The sequence below is a fragment of the Nannospalax galili genome, unplaced genomic scaffold, assembly GCF_000622305.1.
Source record: "Nannospalax galili isolate Female #2095 unplaced genomic scaffold, S.galili_v1.0 scaffold1488, whole genome shotgun sequence".
Lineage (NCBI taxonomy): Eukaryota > Metazoa > Chordata > Mammalia > Rodentia > Spalacidae > Nannospalax > Nannospalax galili.
Window position 1 is genome coordinate 1,190,831 of NW_008358859.1, and position 16,337 is coordinate 1,207,167.

General features: G+C 54.0%; 3 protein-coding genes across 5 annotated transcripts in view; 2 read left to right on the forward strand and 1 right to left on the reverse strand.

Moving 5' to 3' along the window:
* The window catches only part of Phf13 (PHD finger protein 13), a 6,505-nt gene extending 1,008 nt beyond the window's left edge, over positions 1-5,497 (forward strand). Inside the window, exons 2-4 of the mRNA XM_008822434.3 lie at positions 1,001-1,102; positions 2,279-2,813; positions 3,188-5,497. Coding sequence (XP_008820656.1) covers positions 1,001-1,102; positions 2,279-2,813; positions 3,188-3,414 — 864 coding nt within the window. The 3' untranslated portion in view covers positions 3,415-5,497. The remainder of the gene's footprint in view (positions 1-1,000; positions 1,103-2,278; positions 2,814-3,187) is intronic.
* Positions 5,498-6,572: 1,075 nt separating this feature from the next.
* On the forward strand, positions 6,573-14,332 carry Thap3 (THAP domain containing 3). Of its 2 annotated transcripts, none has more exons than XM_008822435.2 (5): positions 6,573-6,693; positions 10,480-10,672; positions 12,589-12,648; positions 13,216-13,320; positions 13,578-14,332. In XM_008822435.2, exons 1-5 carry the CDS (start codon positions 6,620-6,622, stop codon positions 13,860-13,862), a joined length of 717 nt encoding a protein of 238 aa, XP_008820657.1. In that variant the 5' UTR covers positions 6,573-6,619; the 3' UTR covers positions 13,863-14,332. The 2 variants fall into 2 exon arrangements, with proteins under 2 accessions (XP_008820657.1, XP_008820658.1); XM_008822436.1 differs by having other exon boundaries at positions 6,577-6,693; positions 10,492-10,672.
* Positions 14,333-14,687: 355 nt separating this feature from the next.
* Dnajc11 (DnaJ heat shock protein family (Hsp40) member C11) overlaps positions 14,688-16,337 on the reverse strand; it is a 58,987-nt gene continuing 57,337 nt past the window's right edge. The window contains exon 16 of one of the 2 annotated variants that reach the window (XM_008822437.3): positions 14,688-16,039. In XM_008822437.3, the coding sequence (XP_008820659.1) occupies positions 16,014-16,039 (26 nt within the window). In that variant the 3' untranslated portion in view covers positions 14,688-16,013. The remainder of the gene's footprint in view (positions 16,040-16,337) is intronic. The other variant, XM_029558271.1, reaches the window with a different exon arrangement.

Sequence of the window (16,337 nt, forward strand, 5' to 3'; positions counted from 1 at the left end):
GCCTGCGCGACGACGGGACCCCCCCCTTCCCAGCTTCCGAGGGCGTCCCGCACCCCACGGGTGGGCCCCGCACCTTCCGGGGCCTGCGCCGGCGGGAGGGCCAGCGGCGCGCGCCATCTGCTTCGCGGGGGAGGGCGGATCCCCAGCCGCCGCGGCGCCGCCTCCCACTCGGGTCCGGGGCCCTGACCACTGCCGCGCGGGCCCCCGGCGAAGTTAAAGTTGGGGTGGAGTTTGGGGGCCTACGGGCCTCGCCGCCCCGGGCCGGGAGGAGCAAGTTGGGAACCTTTTTAAAAGTGGTGTTCGGAGGACCCGCCGCTCTGCGCAGTCGTGCCGATGCCGCTGCTTCGGACCGAGCACCTGAGCCGGGGCGGGGGTGGCGCCCAGGTGGTGCGCGGAGCGGCCGCGGCGAATGGAGCACCCACCCCCTTACGTAGTGGGTGCTCCGCGGCCCGTGGGAACGACCCCCCAAGTGTGCACCCAAACCGGGCAGGACTGCCTTGCCGCCTCCTCTAAGTCCGGAGGAAAAAGCTTGGTCCAGGATAGGCCCAGCCCCCTGGGCCGGCGACACTGGGTCCTCCCTGCCTTGGCCTCCTGGGATCAGCCCGGAGAGCAAGGAAAGATTGAGCTGCGGGTTTTTGAAATCAGTGTTTTCGTTAGAGCAGCAGTTTGTTGTAAAGTGGGAAATCTGTAGCAGAAATTAGGTATCAGAGCTCAGGATAGGCCTGGAGGGACACGTAGATAAGGTCAGACAACTCCCCGAGTGCCAGGAGGTGGACCAGCTTTTATCTCCTAGCCAGTTTCCCAGTGTTCTTGGCACAGGATCCTCTTTCCTCCTTACGAAAACTGTCATTTCTTGACCTGGACTCACCTTATCTTGTTTCTAGATTGTAAATTTTGCAGTGTTTTGTGAGTTGGCCGTAAAAGTTGCAGCTTGCTTTCTTGTTGGCTGGAAGCCTCCTCCGGGAGGCCTTCCTTCACACAGCCTTTGTTCTGTTAACAGGAGTACTCCCCCAGTTGCAAGAGGCGCCGGACTGTGGAGGACTTCAACAAATTCTGCACCTTTGTCCTGGCCTATGCTGGCTACATTCCTTATCCAAAGGAGGTAATGGCCCCTATGCCTTTGAGACCTCCAGCTCCTCAGCTTTCTGCTCAGGAGTTCGCCTGGAAGCCTTGCCGGTCATGACCTACAGCCCTAGTCCGGCGGGAATCTTATTTCTTTAGAGCCTAGATCAGCCCAGCTAGGGAAGAGAGTCCCAAGGCCCTGATAGGAAATGTTGGCTTATGAGTTCATTTGTGCCCACTCTTGTGATTCTTGCACTCAGAAGGCTCAGGAAGGAAATTGACCAACAGTTTGTCAGCCTGGGCTATTTGTGTAGTGAGTTCAGGTCAGCATGGACTAAAAGAGAGACCCTGTCTTGAGAACATAACAGCAGCACAAAAAGTCCCAACGCAAGGTCTGTTTGCAACTAAGGGGTTGGTATCTGCTTGCCCTTTTGTGGTCAACCTTGTTCTGAGCCTTAGGGTGATGGTACCTGGCCACAGAGGGGCACTCACTTGCCATAGGTGCAGGCCTCTCTGGGGGGTTCCTGTCCATGCCCTGGATCCCATGTACAAGAATGCTTTTTTCCTTCCTAATGAAAGGGCAGGGCTGTGGGTCAGAGCTGCTGTGGGGCTACCCTTGAGGGTGCCCTTGTATGTCATACTAAGCCACAAACAAAAGAATGCAGTGTGCACAGTTTACTCTCCACCTGGCATATAGCATATGCTTTGTACCACGTAGACGGTTGGCACTATCAGCAAATCATGTTCACTATGAAGAGGGGTAGCATTTAGCTTGCTGTTTTGGGGGGCGGCAGTAATTACCTACTTTGTGCAGTATTTTGCAATGTTTCCAGATTTTTGAGTGCTAAATTTTTGAAACTTAAGTTCATGTAATTAAAGAGTATCTCTTGTGAGGACAAATGGAAGGGACACTTTACAATTAGGGAGAGTAAGACAGAGGGCAGGGTGCCTGGAGTGGTCTTTGGGATACTGGTAAGGGGGCTCAACTCAGTCCTGTCCCCTGCAGGCAGGTAAGCACATTGCTCCTAAGGCTATGCTGCACCCTGCCTTTTGTGCATATTTAACTGAGCTTAATTCTGGTTCTAGGGCAGGGTCTGAGGAGGGTTCAGTGTTGAGGTTGTCCTGGCTCCTTACAGGATGCCTGACCGTGTGTATGTCTTAGCCGAGGGGCTGGTTGAAGTTCTGAAACCATGTCCCTGTGCCTCTGTCATTGCAGGAGCTCCCTCTGAGGAGCAGCCCCAGCCCCGCCAACAGCACTGCGGGCACCATCGACAGTGATGGCTGGGACACTGGTTTCTCTGACATCACACCCTCGGTGCCTTTGCCGGTATCCGACCGCTGCTTCAGTCACCTGCAGCCCACCCTCCTACAGCGAGCCAAGCCCAGTAACTTCCTGCTGGACAGGAAGAAAACTGACAAACTGAAGAAGAAGAAGAAGAGGAAGCGCAGAGACAGTGACGTGCCTGTGAAGGAGGGGTACAGGGGGGGCTTGCTGAAGCTGGAAGCTGCCGACACCTACGTGGAGACCCCAGCAAGTCCCACTCTGCAGGATATTCCCCAGGCCTCTGGTGATGCCTGCTCTGGCTGGGACTCTGACACCCCCTCGAGTGGCTCTTGTGCCACTGTGTCACCTGATCAGGTCAAAGAAGTAAAGACTGAAGGGAAACGGACTATTGTCCGGCAGGGAAAGCAGGTGGTGTTCCGAGATGAAGACAGCACTGGCAATGATGAGGACATCATGGTGGACTCAGGTGAGTGGTCCCAGGGCTGGAGCAGGGGCGATGGTTCGAGAGCAGAGGGTCCAGGCCCTTGGAGTGGGACCCCAGGGTGCACCCCATGTCTTTGAGAGGAGAAAGTGTGAAGACGGACAGATGGGAGACACTCATGAAAGGGCCCATAGTCACTGGAAACTCAGTCCCGGTTGCATGAGAAGCCTGTGTGAAAATGAGCTAGCCCATGAGCGACAGCTGGTTCAGTGCCCTCTGGGGTGCGCTCACTGCATGGTCAGAGGAATGCCAGTGCACCAGCTGAGTATGGGCAGCAGTGAGCCCACTGGATATGCAGCTGTTGGGGGGCAGGGGAGCCTCAAAGGTCATCCCCCTCTCACTTGTTCCTTTCCTTTCAGATGATGATTCCTGGGATCTTGTCACCTGTTTCTGCATGAAGCCATTTGCTGGTCGCCCCATGATAGAGTGCAACGAGTGCCACACCTGGATCCACCTGTCTTGTGCGAAGATCCGGAAGTCCAATGTTCCTGAAGTGTTCGTCTGCCAAAAGTGCCGGGACTCCAAGTTTGATATCCGTCGTTCCAACCGTTCCCGAATGGGCTCCCGGAAGCTGTTTCTGGACTGACTTGGAGCTGGCGAGGAGGCTGCAGCTGGACTGGAAGGGATGCGGTCTCTGTCTCTCTGTGGCCCTCCCTCTGCTGAGCACAGGACTCCCAGCTGTGGGGCGGGCAGACCCTGCCATTCAGGTGCCTAAGCAAAAGGACAAGCCGTCCAAGGTAGAAACTGTACATAGCCAGTGAGCGAATAAAACGTCGGCAAAGCTGCTGCCAGAGCTGGTTTGCTGCGGTGGAGGCAGACGGAGACCTGGCACCAGGGTCTGCCTCAGCCCAGTGAGGGCACATGGTCATCATGAAGTTTTGCTGTCCTGTTAACAGTTCCCGCCACTGGGAGCCAGTGCTAGCTGTTAGTCCTGCTTCCTTCCACTTACTGGGGGAGATGTCATTTCTCTGGCCTGTTAGTGGTGAGTTTCTTCTCCAGCTTCAGTCTTTTGCCATGCAGCCATCCAAGTTGCCCCCTTCCTTCCTGTCTGCACTGCCTCTGCCCCAGCTGTACTTACCCGGCCAGGGAGCTGCTGCCCGAGAGCACAAGTGTCCCCAGGAGGGACCCTAGATGGTGGGAGAGCTGGGGAGTCTTTGGTTTCCACTGTTGATTTAAAGGGATGGTATGTGGCCACCTCTCTGTGGAAAGGGGGTGGCAGTGGCTTGAGTTCATGACTCAGTTTCTTGCAGGTGCCCTTTCTCTGCCCTTATGCCCGACACGCTTCTCCAGTGTGGGAGCACTTGGCTCTTTTTCACCTGTTCTGGTAGCAACCCACAGACTAGGCAATCCTTGGGACCTGAGTGCTGTTCCTTCAAATAATGGGGTGAGAAGACTAGGAGTCTCCTGCAGTCATGTGGGTATCCTCCGCACAAAGGCTGGCCTGCTTGCTTCCCGGGGCGATGTTAGGTTTGAATCCTTTTGGTTTGAGTTGGTGAGTCAGTGGTACAGTAACATGGACCTTTAGCAGTGTATAGAGTTCCTGGGTGTGAACACAGGTCCTGCACTGGGGAGGCCAGCTCTGGAACCCTTAGGGCAAGCTTCACACACTGCTCAGGGGAGCATACCTGGGACACTGGTGGTCCTGGAAACCTCTGAGGTGGGTGGTGCTCCCTTGAAATCTCACTACTCATTCTGGGACTGCTGGCCAAACAGTGGGTTGTGTTTCATGTGTTTTCTTGTTGGGCTTGAGAAGGGAAGTGGCCAAGTTGGTCAGATTCTTCGCCTGTTGTTGACTGCTGCCCCCCGTCCCCCCAACCACTGTGACACCTTTGCAGGGTCACCAGGCATTTTCTCCCACATCTCACCGAAGCACCAAGGAGCTTGGGCTGTAATTTGGCTAATTGGAGCCTTTTTCTTTTTGTCTCGGTGTGTCTCACACTTGTCCAGGGAACTCTTTTTTTTTTTTTTTTTTTTTTTTTAAAATCCTGTTGGTTATATTGAAGTACAAAAGTAGAGAAAAATAGTTCCTGAAACTCAGTTTATTGTGAAGTCAAGGGAGAATTCTGCTGTGGAGAGACAACCTTGTTCTAGGCTGTTGTCTGGCTCTGAGGTGCAAACAGCCAGGACAAGTTGGAGGAATTTGCCAAAGACCTGCCCTGTGACAATACCTGTCCAGTGTCTTCACCCTGAGTAACCAAAGTTCCAGTGCATTCTTTTTATAGAAGCTCCTTAGAGTTTTAAAGTGCATTTAAGAATATGTGTGATTTTTAAAGTGGAACTGCCCACCCTAGCCATGGTCACATGAGCTTAAAGGTGTGACGCCTCTGGAACACGTTCCATACTCATCTCAATTTCTGTTTGCTTGATTTCTGTTACCCATCTGTCTGTCCCCGTGGGTGGTGTCAGAAGGCAGACACCTTGGTTTGGGGGTAGATTGAGCTGTGCAGCTGCAATCAGCTTTATGCAAAATTGGGCATGACCCTCCTAGGGACTCCTGGTTGGTGGCTGATGATGTGAGGGGAAGGGAATAGGTGTCACCCCCGAAGTCGGCCCCTCTCATTGGCTTAACATCGTTTACATGGTTCTGTGTAATTATAAAGTTTATGTGTATAAAGCGAGCTGTTTCTGTGAAACTGTATATTTTGTAAATAAAGATATTGCTACTTTGAGGTCGGCATCTCCTTCAATCTGTGCTCAGGGATACCGGTGGTCTTCCCCCACTTCATACATGGTGGCATGAAGGCACTTGGCAGGATGAAGGGGCTCAGGCCCCTGGTGCGCCTCCAGTGCTCTACAGAGATAAATGCCATCCTGGGCTCACGTGAAAGGCTTTTTTGGGTTTCAGCTCAGGCGAGGGGCCTGACCTGTGCTCTAAAAGCCACAGCCTGCTAGGTTCTGCAGGCCTGGGATGAACCAAGCTTGGGCATTCCTCTGCCCTTAACCCTTGGGTCCCCAATGCCAGGCATTTTCAGTTCATCAAGCCAACTGGTGGCCAAGTGGGTTCAGTGACATCAGTAGATCAAATCTTTGGTGGGGGTGGGGGGGTGTCGGATCGGGTCCGGTGGATCGAGGGCTCAGGTTAAGTGCACTTGCTCTTGTTCGAAAACCTGGATTTGGTTCCCAGCACCCACATGGTGGCTTAGTTCAGAACTCTAGTTGCAGGGGCTCTGACCTGGTCTTTTGCCCTCTCAGGCACCAGGCATGTACGTGGTGCACTTATATACATGCCAGCAAACACATAAAAACAAGTCTTTAAAAAAACTTGGGGCTGGAGAGATGGCTCAGCGGTTAAGAACGATCACTGTTCTTGCAGAAAACCTGGGTTCGAATCCGAGCATCCACATAGCATCTAACAACTGTCTGTAACTCCAGTTTCAGGGGATCCAACAGCCTCTTCTGTCCTCCTCGGGCATCGCACGGCACAAGTGCACTTACCTACATATAGGCATAACACTCATAAATTAATAAAATATTAAAAAAGAAAACCCAACCCCATGACTTATCTGGGAGGCTGAGGCAGGACCCACCTGGTCTTAAAAGCCCCATCAAACCCGTCACTTCTGGAAGCCTTAAACTATTGGCCAAGTTGGGGGTTGGAACTAGGGGTCCACGGTTGAAAGGCAGCTGGTGGGTGTGGGCCTCGAGTCCCTAGGCGACCGAGGCCTGAGCTGGGGGGCTCGGCCAGCCTAGCTCCCGCTCCAGGTGCCCTGCAGGCCCCGCCCCTCGCGGGCTCCGCCCGCCGCGGCCTTGCTGCCGCCATCTTTGTTAGGGGCAGCGGGCCGGGCTCCGAGATGCCGAAGTCGTGCGCGGCCCGGCAGTGCTGCAACCGCTATAGCAGCCGCAGGAAGCAGCTCACCTTCCACCGGTGAGCGGCGGACGCGGGAGGCCCGGACCCGAGCCCCGCGGAGCTCTCGTAGCCTCGGGAGGACCGGGAGGGGGTACGAGGGGGGACGGTGCCATGGCGGGGGTGCCGGGCGGGAGCACCGAGCGGCCCCGGGCGTGCGGGCGAGGGGGACGCGGACCGGGCAGGCTGCAGGGAGGGGGCGGCAAGACGGGGTCGGCCGGCCGGCCCGGAGACCTACGTGGCCGCACTGCTCGGTCGCTTCAGCGGGTCCCGGCCCTGGGCGGCCGCCGTGCGGGAACCGGGGCGGGGGCGGTGGTGCTGCCCCGACCCTTCGCAGGGACGCGGCCTGCGGAGCTCTGGCCTCGGGCGACCACAGCGCTTCCAGAGCAGCTCCAAAGAGCTGCGGCCTGTGCGCTCCTTGCGTTAGAGTTCCGACGCTCGTAGCGGGCAGACCGTGCCCACGTCATGAGGTGGCCCCCGATACTCCTCGCTGCACCCCTCCAGGTCTTCCTCCCTCCTGCCTGACTGCACAGTGCTCCCGGCCGGGTTGGAGCCCTAAGCCGCTGAGCTTGGTTTGTGAGTCATCTCTGTTCCACGTTCATGCTGCGGAGGTCCTCCTTTTTTTGCCTTCTGAACACATCGACCAGGACTGATCTGGCTTGCAATTGAAGGGCATCTGGGTGGGTCCAGGGACAGTACCCGAGAGATCTGGGTCTCCTGGTCATGTGTCCGTCTACCCTGGGATACAGTCACCTCGTCCTCTCTCTAAATTTAGCTACATTTATTTATTTTTAAATATCTTTTATTATTTATATTTTTTATGTGTATAAGTGTGTTACTTGCGGGTATGTAAGTGCATGCAAAGGTCAGAAAGAGGGTGTTGGAGTTACATGGTTGTTGGCTGTCATGTGGGTGCTGGGAATCGAACCTGGGTCCTCTGAAGTAGTGCTCTTAACCACTGAGCCATCTCTCCAGCCCCAATATTTATGTATTTTTTTAAAAAATACTTATTTTGCCAGGTGTGGTGGCGCACAGCAGAGGCAGGTGGATCTCTGTGAGTTCAAGGCCAGCCTGGTCTACATAGTGAGTTCCAGGACAGCTGGGGCTATAGGGAGACCCTGTTTCAAAAAAAAAAGACCGAAAAAAAAAAAAGACCAAAAAAAACACCACCTTATTTTTTGTGTATGAGTGATATGATATGCCTGCATGTGTGTAAGTGCACCCATGTCATGCAATGCCTGTGGAGGACAGACAGGGGTGTCAGATCCCTTGGAATTGGAGTTAATGGATGGCTGTTAGCCATCACTTGGGTGCTGGGATTTCAACCCAGGTCCTCTGCAAGAGCAACCAGTGCTCTTAACCACTGAGCCGTCTCTTCAGCTCCCTGATTTATTTCTGGAAGGTGGCACCTTGTAACATATGTCGGAAGACAGCTTATAGGAGCTAGTGAGTCCCAAGGATCAAACTCAGATTGTCAGGCTTGGAAGCAGGTGCCCTTACCTGCTGAGCCATCTCACTGGTCCTTCTCTTTTCCTTTGAGACAGGGTCCTGCTGACCTGGACCTCACTGTGTAGCCCAAACTGGCCTTGAACTTGAAGAAACCCTCCAACCTCAGTCTTTCAAATGTTGGCATGCCTGGCATCCAGTACATTTGGCAACCTTTTTTTTTTTTTTTTTGGTGTTTTTGAGACAGGGTCTCCCTGTAGCCTCAGCAGGTCTGGCACTCTCTATGTAGACAAAGCTGGCCTTGAACTCACAGGGATCCGCCTGCCTCTGCCTCCCAGGTGCTGGGATTAAAGGCATGTGCCACCACATCCGGCTTGTCTGGCAAACTTTTATTTTGGTGCTGGGGATGGAACTCAGGGCCTTAGGAATAGTAGACAGGTGTCTTGCTTCTGAGCACTCTCCTGGCCCTGTCCTTGTCTTTATCTTTTTTAGTTTTCTGTTTTGAGACAGTCTCACTATGTAGCCTTGGCTGGCCTGGAACTCTCCACGTAGATCAGGCTAACCTTGAACTTACAGAGATCCACCTATTGATTAAAGGTGCCACCATACCTGGGAAAACTTATTTTAAAAATTACATTTATTTATTTGTGTTTGTGTACATATGTGGGTTCCCATACCAGTGCATGTGTGCAGTCAGAGGACAACTTGCAGGAGTCTGTTGTCTCCTTCACCATGTGGTCTTGGGGACCCAAACTCAGGCTTGGCAGCAAGTGCCTTTACCTGCTGAGCCATCCTGCTGGGCTTAATTGTTTGGTTGCTGTATATTCATTGTGCATACTGATGGGCTTCCCCAAGGACATTTTCATCTGTGTTTATCATGTACTTTGATCATGTATGCCCATTTCATGTTTTCCTGTATTCCTTCTAATTTTATTTATTTTTTCTTTTTTGAGAGAGGGAAGGCCTTATGTGGCCCAGGATGGCCTTGAATTCTTGATGTTCCTGTCCTCTGAGTGCTGAATTCACCAAACCTGGCTTCCCTGCTATTTTCATATCCCCTGCCTTAATCGACCTCTCTATAGCATTTGACACAACTGGTGTCTTCTCATATGGCTCCTAGGGCCTGTTTCCACCTTCATCATAAATCCCTCCCCTCCCCACTCCTTTTTGTTTTGAGACAGGGTCTCCCTGTAGTTCCAGCTGGCCTGAAAATCACTATGTAGACCAGGCTGGTCTCCATCTCACAGAGATCTGCCTGTCTCTGCCAAGATTAAAGGTGTGTGCTACCACACCTGGCCTAGATCTCCCTTCTTTGTCTCCTTTGGTGGGTCCTCTGAATTTACAGCAGAGTGTTGGAGTGCTCATGGTGGAGGGGTCTGTGGCAGCTCCCAAGTGTTGATTTCATCAAGACTAATAGGCTACACAGGGGCATCCCAGGCACATGTGCCCATCTGCCACACCTGCACCTGAGAGTCTGAAGAGTTCCTTCACTTCACACCTAATATACACCCCAGTTTCTACACTTGGACAGTCTGGAGAGTGCCTTAACTTCACAAGTAACACACACAGCAGCTTCTACTCACCCTCCTGGATGCCTCCTCCATGGCAAACATGAAGCTCCTTCCTTCCTTCCCTTTGTTTTGGGATCTACAGGCAAATCTTGCTGTCTCATTTTGTAACTCAGGCTGCCCTTGACTCACAGCAGTCCCCCTTTCTCAGCCTCCCAAGTGCTGGGGTCATAGACTTGAGTCGCCGTCTCAGCACCACCTGGTACTCAGTGCCCCTGCCCTCAGCACTGCCTCTGGCTCACACCTGGGTCTCACTGCCTGGTGCTCTCTCTATAGCAGCCCCCCCCCCCTCCAATCTCTTCTCACCCAGAACTTGCAGGGACACTTATCTGCTTGAAGCCCTATATGGTATGGTCCATCTTGCTCCAGGTGCCCTGACTAGACCTGTATCACTCCCACCCCCAGCCCTTGCTGTCCTCTGTGAAGCCTTCCTGCTTACAGGGTCTGGACAGATGTCACCTTAGTGGGCCCTGACCACCCCAGGGCTTCCTCCTGCCACAGCCCCCACAGTCCACCTCTGCTTGCTTTACTGCAGGAGTGGAGGCTTTGTAGTGAAGGAACTTGGCCTTACCCACTGCAGTGGCCTGGCACAGGTTCAGGGCTCTTGAAGGAACAAGATATAGCTCTTGGTACATTTCTTAGGAAGTGCAGCTCACTTGGACTCTTGGGCCAGGTTCATGACCTTGGGTTTCCATTGAGTTTGCCAATAGCAGCCATGAGAGAAGCTTCCAGATGTTAGTTACGATTTAAGGAAAGGATAGCTGAGTTCCCAAAGCTGTCCCATGGAACACAGGTTCCCCTTCAGCCGTCCGGAGCTGCTGAAGGAGTGGGTGCTGAACATTGGCCGGATCGGCTTCAAGCCCAAGCAGCACACGGTCATCTGCTCTGAGCACTTCAGACCTGAGTGCTTCAGTGCCTTCGGGAACCGTAAGAACCTGAAGCACAATGCTGTGCCCACCGAGTTCGCCTTTCAGGACCCCACACAGGTAGGACACTAATGTCACATTCAACCTGCCTTGATTTGCCAGTGGGGTTTGGGGGAGGCATTTCAGGGAAAGTGAGCTTAAAAAGAAGTAGCTAGGGCCGGGTGTGGTGGTGCATGCCTTTAATCCCAGCACTTGGGAGGCAGAGGCAGGCGGATCTCTGTGAGTTCAAGGCCAGCCTGGTCTACATAGTGAGTTCCATCACAGCTGGGGCTACAGGGAGATCCTGTCTCAAAAGACCAAAAAAATTTTTTTTTAATTAAAAAAAAAGAAAATTTATTAATTTTATGCCCTTGAGTGTTTTGCCTGCATGCAAGTGTACCATGTATACACCAGAAGAGGGCACTGGATCCCCTGAAACTGGAGTTACAGACTTTGTGAACCACTGCGTGGGTGCTGGGAACTGAAACCAGATCCTCTGCCAGAGTAGCCGGTGCTCTTAATGCTGAGCCATCTCTCCAGCCCTGGTACAGTGCTTACCTAGTATGTAAGGAGCCCTGGGTTCAACTCTTAGCACCACAGAAATTGGGTGTGGTGGTGCATGCCTGTAATCCCAGCACTTGGGAGCCAGAGGCAGGAGGATCAGAAGTTCAAAGTCATCCTCTAGGTTCAAGGGTAGCTAGCCTGGGGTACACGAGACACTGTCTAAAAGGCAGGTGGATCTCTGGAAGATGAAGGCCAGCTGGGGCTACAGGGAGACCCTGGCTCAAAACAACCAAAAAAGAAAAAGTAATTTAAAGCTCCTTTGAAGCTAAATCATGCTGGGGAATGGGATTGTAACTCATTTGAGTTCTTACCTAGCGTGCATGAAGCCCTGGGTTAGATCCCCAACACCACATGAAACTGGGCTGTGGCTGTGCATGCGCACTTGTAACCCCGGCATTCAGGGGGTGGAGGAAGGAGGAGAAGTTTCAAAGTCATCTTTGGAATTTGAGGCATGTGAGGTGCATGAGACTCTGTCTCAAATCAAACCAAACTCCCTAGTGTGTTGGTACATACCTGTAATCCCAGCACTCAGGAGGTTGGGGCAGGAGGATTTCCAAAAGTTCGAGCCCGGGGCACAGTTTAGGCCACATACCTCACCCTGTGCTGCTGGGCCTGCAGTGACATAGTGCAAGGCCGCAGTTGGGTCAGGAGGATGGAAGGGTGTTGGGGCAGGAAGGAGACCCGGGAGCAGTGGACTGGACAGAGGCTTCAGAAAGTCCACAGCCTCATTTTAGTCCTCAGGTCAGTGGCAAGCTGTTTACACCCCCTCTGGTGTGGTGCCTGGAACGGTGACACAGGCTTTCCATTCACAAACATTGACACAAATGTTGATTGAGGATGGGTGTCAGGCCCCAGGGTGATGCAATGATTCAGGTCCTTGCTGCTTTAGGGACCTGTTGATGAGCCGGTGATCCCGGGTTTGGGAATATGTTTAGAGAAAGTGAAGGGGAGCTAGGCTGGTTAGGTGTTGTCTACTCAACACAAGCAGTCATCTGGGAAGAAGGAACCTGAACTGAAGAATTTCCCAGGTCAGGCTGGCATGTGGCCATGTCTGTGGGGCATTTTCTTGATGGTTGATGTCGGAGGATGCAGCCTGTGGTGCCATCCCTGGGCAGGTGGGCTGAGCAAGCCGGGAACACCGCTCCTGTGATCTCTGCTTCAGTTCCTGTTTGAGCCCCTGCCCTGACTTCCCTCAAAGATAGATGGTGACCTGGATTTAGAAGATGAAATAAAGGCTTTCCTCCCCAAGTTGCTCTTGATCCTGGTGTTTATCACATTCCAGGTTAGTTAATTCAGTTAGTACTGCTAGGTGTGTACCATTCCAGGTGGAGCAAGGGGACAGGTGTCCCAGGCCAGTGGCTGCATCCCTTCTTGGGGTAAGCAGGCTGCCCATTGTGTCCTGTCTGAACCAGCTCTGTGCACCTGTCTTGCAGTTGGTGAGGGAGAACACAGACCCAGCTGGCACGCGAGGAGATGCCTCCCCTGAGAGAGAGGTGAGTCTGCACCGGGTTCCCCTACACATCACAGTGACACTGTGCATTGCTGCCCACCACACATGTGATGACACTGGAGCTGAGATGGCTCAGGCAGCAGTGCTCTAGCCCAGCTGGCCTGCAAGCTTTGCCCCATGTCCTCCCAAGCTTGAGTTTAGAAAAAGGTCAAAAGTGCTGGCCATGGTGGCACACACCTTTAGTCCCAGCACCTGGGAGGCAGAGGCAGGTGGATCTCTGTGAGTTCGAGGCCAGCCTGGTCTACATAGCAAGTTCCAGGCCAGCTGGGGCTACAGGGAGACTGTCTCAAAAAAAAAAAAGGATCAAAAATTTGTACAACCTGAAGAGAAACCAGTCTTAAACTTGAGTTTAGGATGCCCTCCTCAGAGGCAAACTGTGGCCTCAGGCTTCCGTAGCTTTCTGGCATCAGACCTCAGTGGGTCATAGGCTGGTGGCTGATTGCAGCAGCTTGTAGCCCTTTCAGGGATTACTCAGGGACAGACAGCGGCAGCTGCATGGGGATCTGGTGTCTGCCAGCTCGGCTGGCCTGACACCTCCTCCTGTTCCCAGGTCTGTCCCGAGGCGGTGGCTGGTGGGGACAGCCCAGGAAGGAACATGGACGCCACGCTTGAAGAGTTTCAGCTGCCTCTAAACACCGAAGGCCCGGGGAAACGGGTAAGACTTGGGGTCCTAGGTGGTCTCAGCACTAGGCGATTCTGCTACCAACAAAATGAAAGAGACCCAGTGCCCAGAGCACCCAGTGGCACGGGGCAGCTGCGTGGGTGGCCTCGAACTTAGAGCTTCCCAGTGAGACCACCAAGACATCTAGGTTTCAGGAGAGCAGGGGAAGTGGGTGCCAGGGCTGGGTTGAACCAGTCTGCTGACCCAGGGCCACCGGGTGGCTCTTAGCTCTCGCTGACCTCTGTCCTCAGGTATTAACACAGAGAACAGAAGCAACGGAGGCCCCTGGTGGGCCCACTGGCCCCATGGGGCTGAGAAGGCCCCTTCCAGGGCAGCCGTCTGATCACAGCTACGCCCTTTTGGATTTGGATGCCCTGAAAAAAAAACTCTTCCTCACGCTGAAGGAAAATGAGAAGCTCCGAAGGCGTTTGAAGGCCCAGAGGCTGCTGATGCGGAAGATGTGCAGCCGTCTGCGTGCCCACAGAGAGGGACAGCGGGGCCCACGGCCTGGAGTCCCACCACCACAGTGGAGCTGAGCTGGAGCTGATTGGGGGTGGCAGCAACACCCGTGCAGGTGGTGGTTTGGGGCTGTGCTGTGCACATCTCCACCTGCTGCTGATGCTGGTAGGGTGGGCTTGAGACCTGTGGGGGCCACGTGGCCACCAGGTGAGGGGTCCAAGTGCTGTGGCGTTGAGAGGTATGTGCTTGGGCCACTTGGGCTGAGGCTGGTGGCTGTGGAGCTGTCCTTGCAGCACAGCGACCAAGTGTGAGGAGCTAGCCCAGTTTGTCAGAGCTACTTCCTGAGGGAAGGGGTTCCCCTCCCAGGGCACCCCCTCCAGGGACATGCATATCCATGTGGTCTCTTTCCTCAGAGACCACTCCGCTCTGATGGCAGGGTGAGGGGTCCCCTCCATCAGCCTGGCAGCCAGCAGTGTGATCCAGGCAGCCTACGACACCTCTCCTGGGCTGGTTTACATGAACATGGAATAAACGTCTTTACACTGCAGGCTTTTCTTCATCACTTAGGCTGGTTGGTTGGTTGGTTTTCCTGCTGAGACCACCTGCACCCTGATAAAGGACAGGCAGGGTGTGACTCCCTTTGGCTACAGAGTAACTGACCGTAATAACTGAGTGGTAGGAAACACCTGTAGTCTCAGCACTCGGGCTGAGCTCCAGGGACTATGTAGCTAGAAACAAAATCTTGGTCTATTTCTCAGGCAAACATTTAGCACAGACAATTGGAACCCCAGCTTCAAGTTTTAAGATGTGGTCCAAACCAACGGGAACAAGGCACCTGGGACGGGGCAGTCACTTGCTGCTTCCTCCTGAACAAGTGCACACAGATGGACAGAAGCAGCCTCGGCTTTCAGGACAAGTTTATTGTGGGCAGTGCCACTGTACAGTCAGCTTCCAACAGGAGCAGCCGTGCCCAGGGAACCACATGCCACCAAGTCGAGGCTCATGCAACTGGGTGCAGAACACACGTCAGTCTGTGGGGCAGTCAGAGAAATGTCCCCTTTTAAAAAGTGGGGATAAATATCACAGAATTAAGACAGTGAACTGCTTTGAAAAACTGGAGGAAAGGGTCATTAGCGATTACCAGTGTGGGGTGATGCTTGGCTTTAGCAGCAGCTGCTGCAGAGCCAAGACCAGAGGGCCTCAGCCTCCAGGGCCCGTGGTCGTAACCACTGCCCACGCAGGCTCTGCTCACCAGAGCTAACAGCTTCCTGTGCAGGGGCAATCCAGCCAGTGGACAGATGGGGTCTGGGAGCTGAGACACCATGCTAGATGGTTCATGAGGGCCTGGCTTGGCGAACAATGGCGCCACCTGCTGGGTGCTCACTAGAGGCACCGCTGCCTGGGCCAACCTTGGGTTTGGCACACATGTGGCCCCGGGCCATCCTGCCCCACCTGTCCTCGCAAGGCTCTAACTCCAACATCTAGAGGTGTAGGCTGGGCAGGGCAGGCTGGGGTAGTGCCTTGAGTTTGCTGTGAAAGGGACATGAGTTCAGTGTCCATTGGCCGCAGGACATCTCAGAAACACAGGCAGAATGCCTTGACCGCGCACCCTGGGGTCATACCAGTTCCAAGCCAGGGGCTGGAGGAATGATTTGAGAAGCACTGGACGTGGGGGTGGGGGAGGGAAGAGAAGAGACCAGTGTCCAAACCCGTTTGTTCTCAGATAAAAAGCAGTTTTATAAACTCGCAGTGCTCTCCAGTTCACTCTAATATTTCTGCAGAGGAAGCTGGGTAGCCGACGGAGCAGAGGCCCCGGTATGTGGCACACCTTCCTTTCCGCATTTCCCATGTGCAGTGTGGGCTTCAGGAAGAGCAGTCCTGTGTGAGGGAAGGATGTTCCAAACACCTCCAGACCGAGGGCTACTAGGTGCAGGCACTCGTGCTAAGGACCGGGGGTGGGGTAACCTGAAGTCAGCTCAGGCCCTGCCCTCCAGGAACATGATCCCTGGGAAAAGACGTGGTGGTGTGGTCTGGCCAGGGTGGGGCTCCTCAGTCCTACCCACAGCACCCACAGAGCTGGGGTGTCTGCATGTCCCTTCACATAACTGGTACAGCGCCACCTCGAGTAAACTAAAAACATCAGATGCCCGGGTTTTCCCTGCTTCCAAATTTGTAGACTCCCAGGAAAAGATTTTTGCAGCCTCTTTTGAATCAGGTTCCCAAGCAGCTTATCCATCTGTATCGATCCTGTGAGCTAGAAAGGAAAAGACCACGTCAGACTATCAAAAGGCAGTGCTTCTCGAGGTGGTGGCACATGCCTTTAATCCGGGCACCTGGGAAGCAGAGGGAGGTGGCTCTCTAATCTACATGGAGAGTTCTAGGCCAGCTGGGGCCACAGGAAGACCGGCTCCAAAAACACAAGAAAAGGGAGTGCACCTCCACTTCCTGCCACAGCAGCTCAGCAATCCACGGTCGGGGGCTGGGCCCCAAGCACCCTGCCTAGAAGCACCCCCTCCCACCCCCTCCCAGCTGTGCTCGGGATGCCCCGGGTC

Coding starts and splice junctions, on each gene's coding strand:
- Thap3 (XM_008822435.2), top strand. CDS start 6,620: ATGCCGAAGTCGTGCGCGGCCCGGCAGTGCTGCAACCGCTATAGCAGC. Junction 6,694..10,479: donor AAGCAGCTCACCTTCCACCG/GTGAGCGGCGGA, acceptor CATGGAACACAG/GTTCCCCTTCAGCCGTCCGG. Junction 12,649..13,215: donor ATGCCTCCCCTGAGAGAGAG/GTGAGTCTGCAC, acceptor TCCTGTTCCCAG/GTCTGTCCCGAGGCGGTGGC.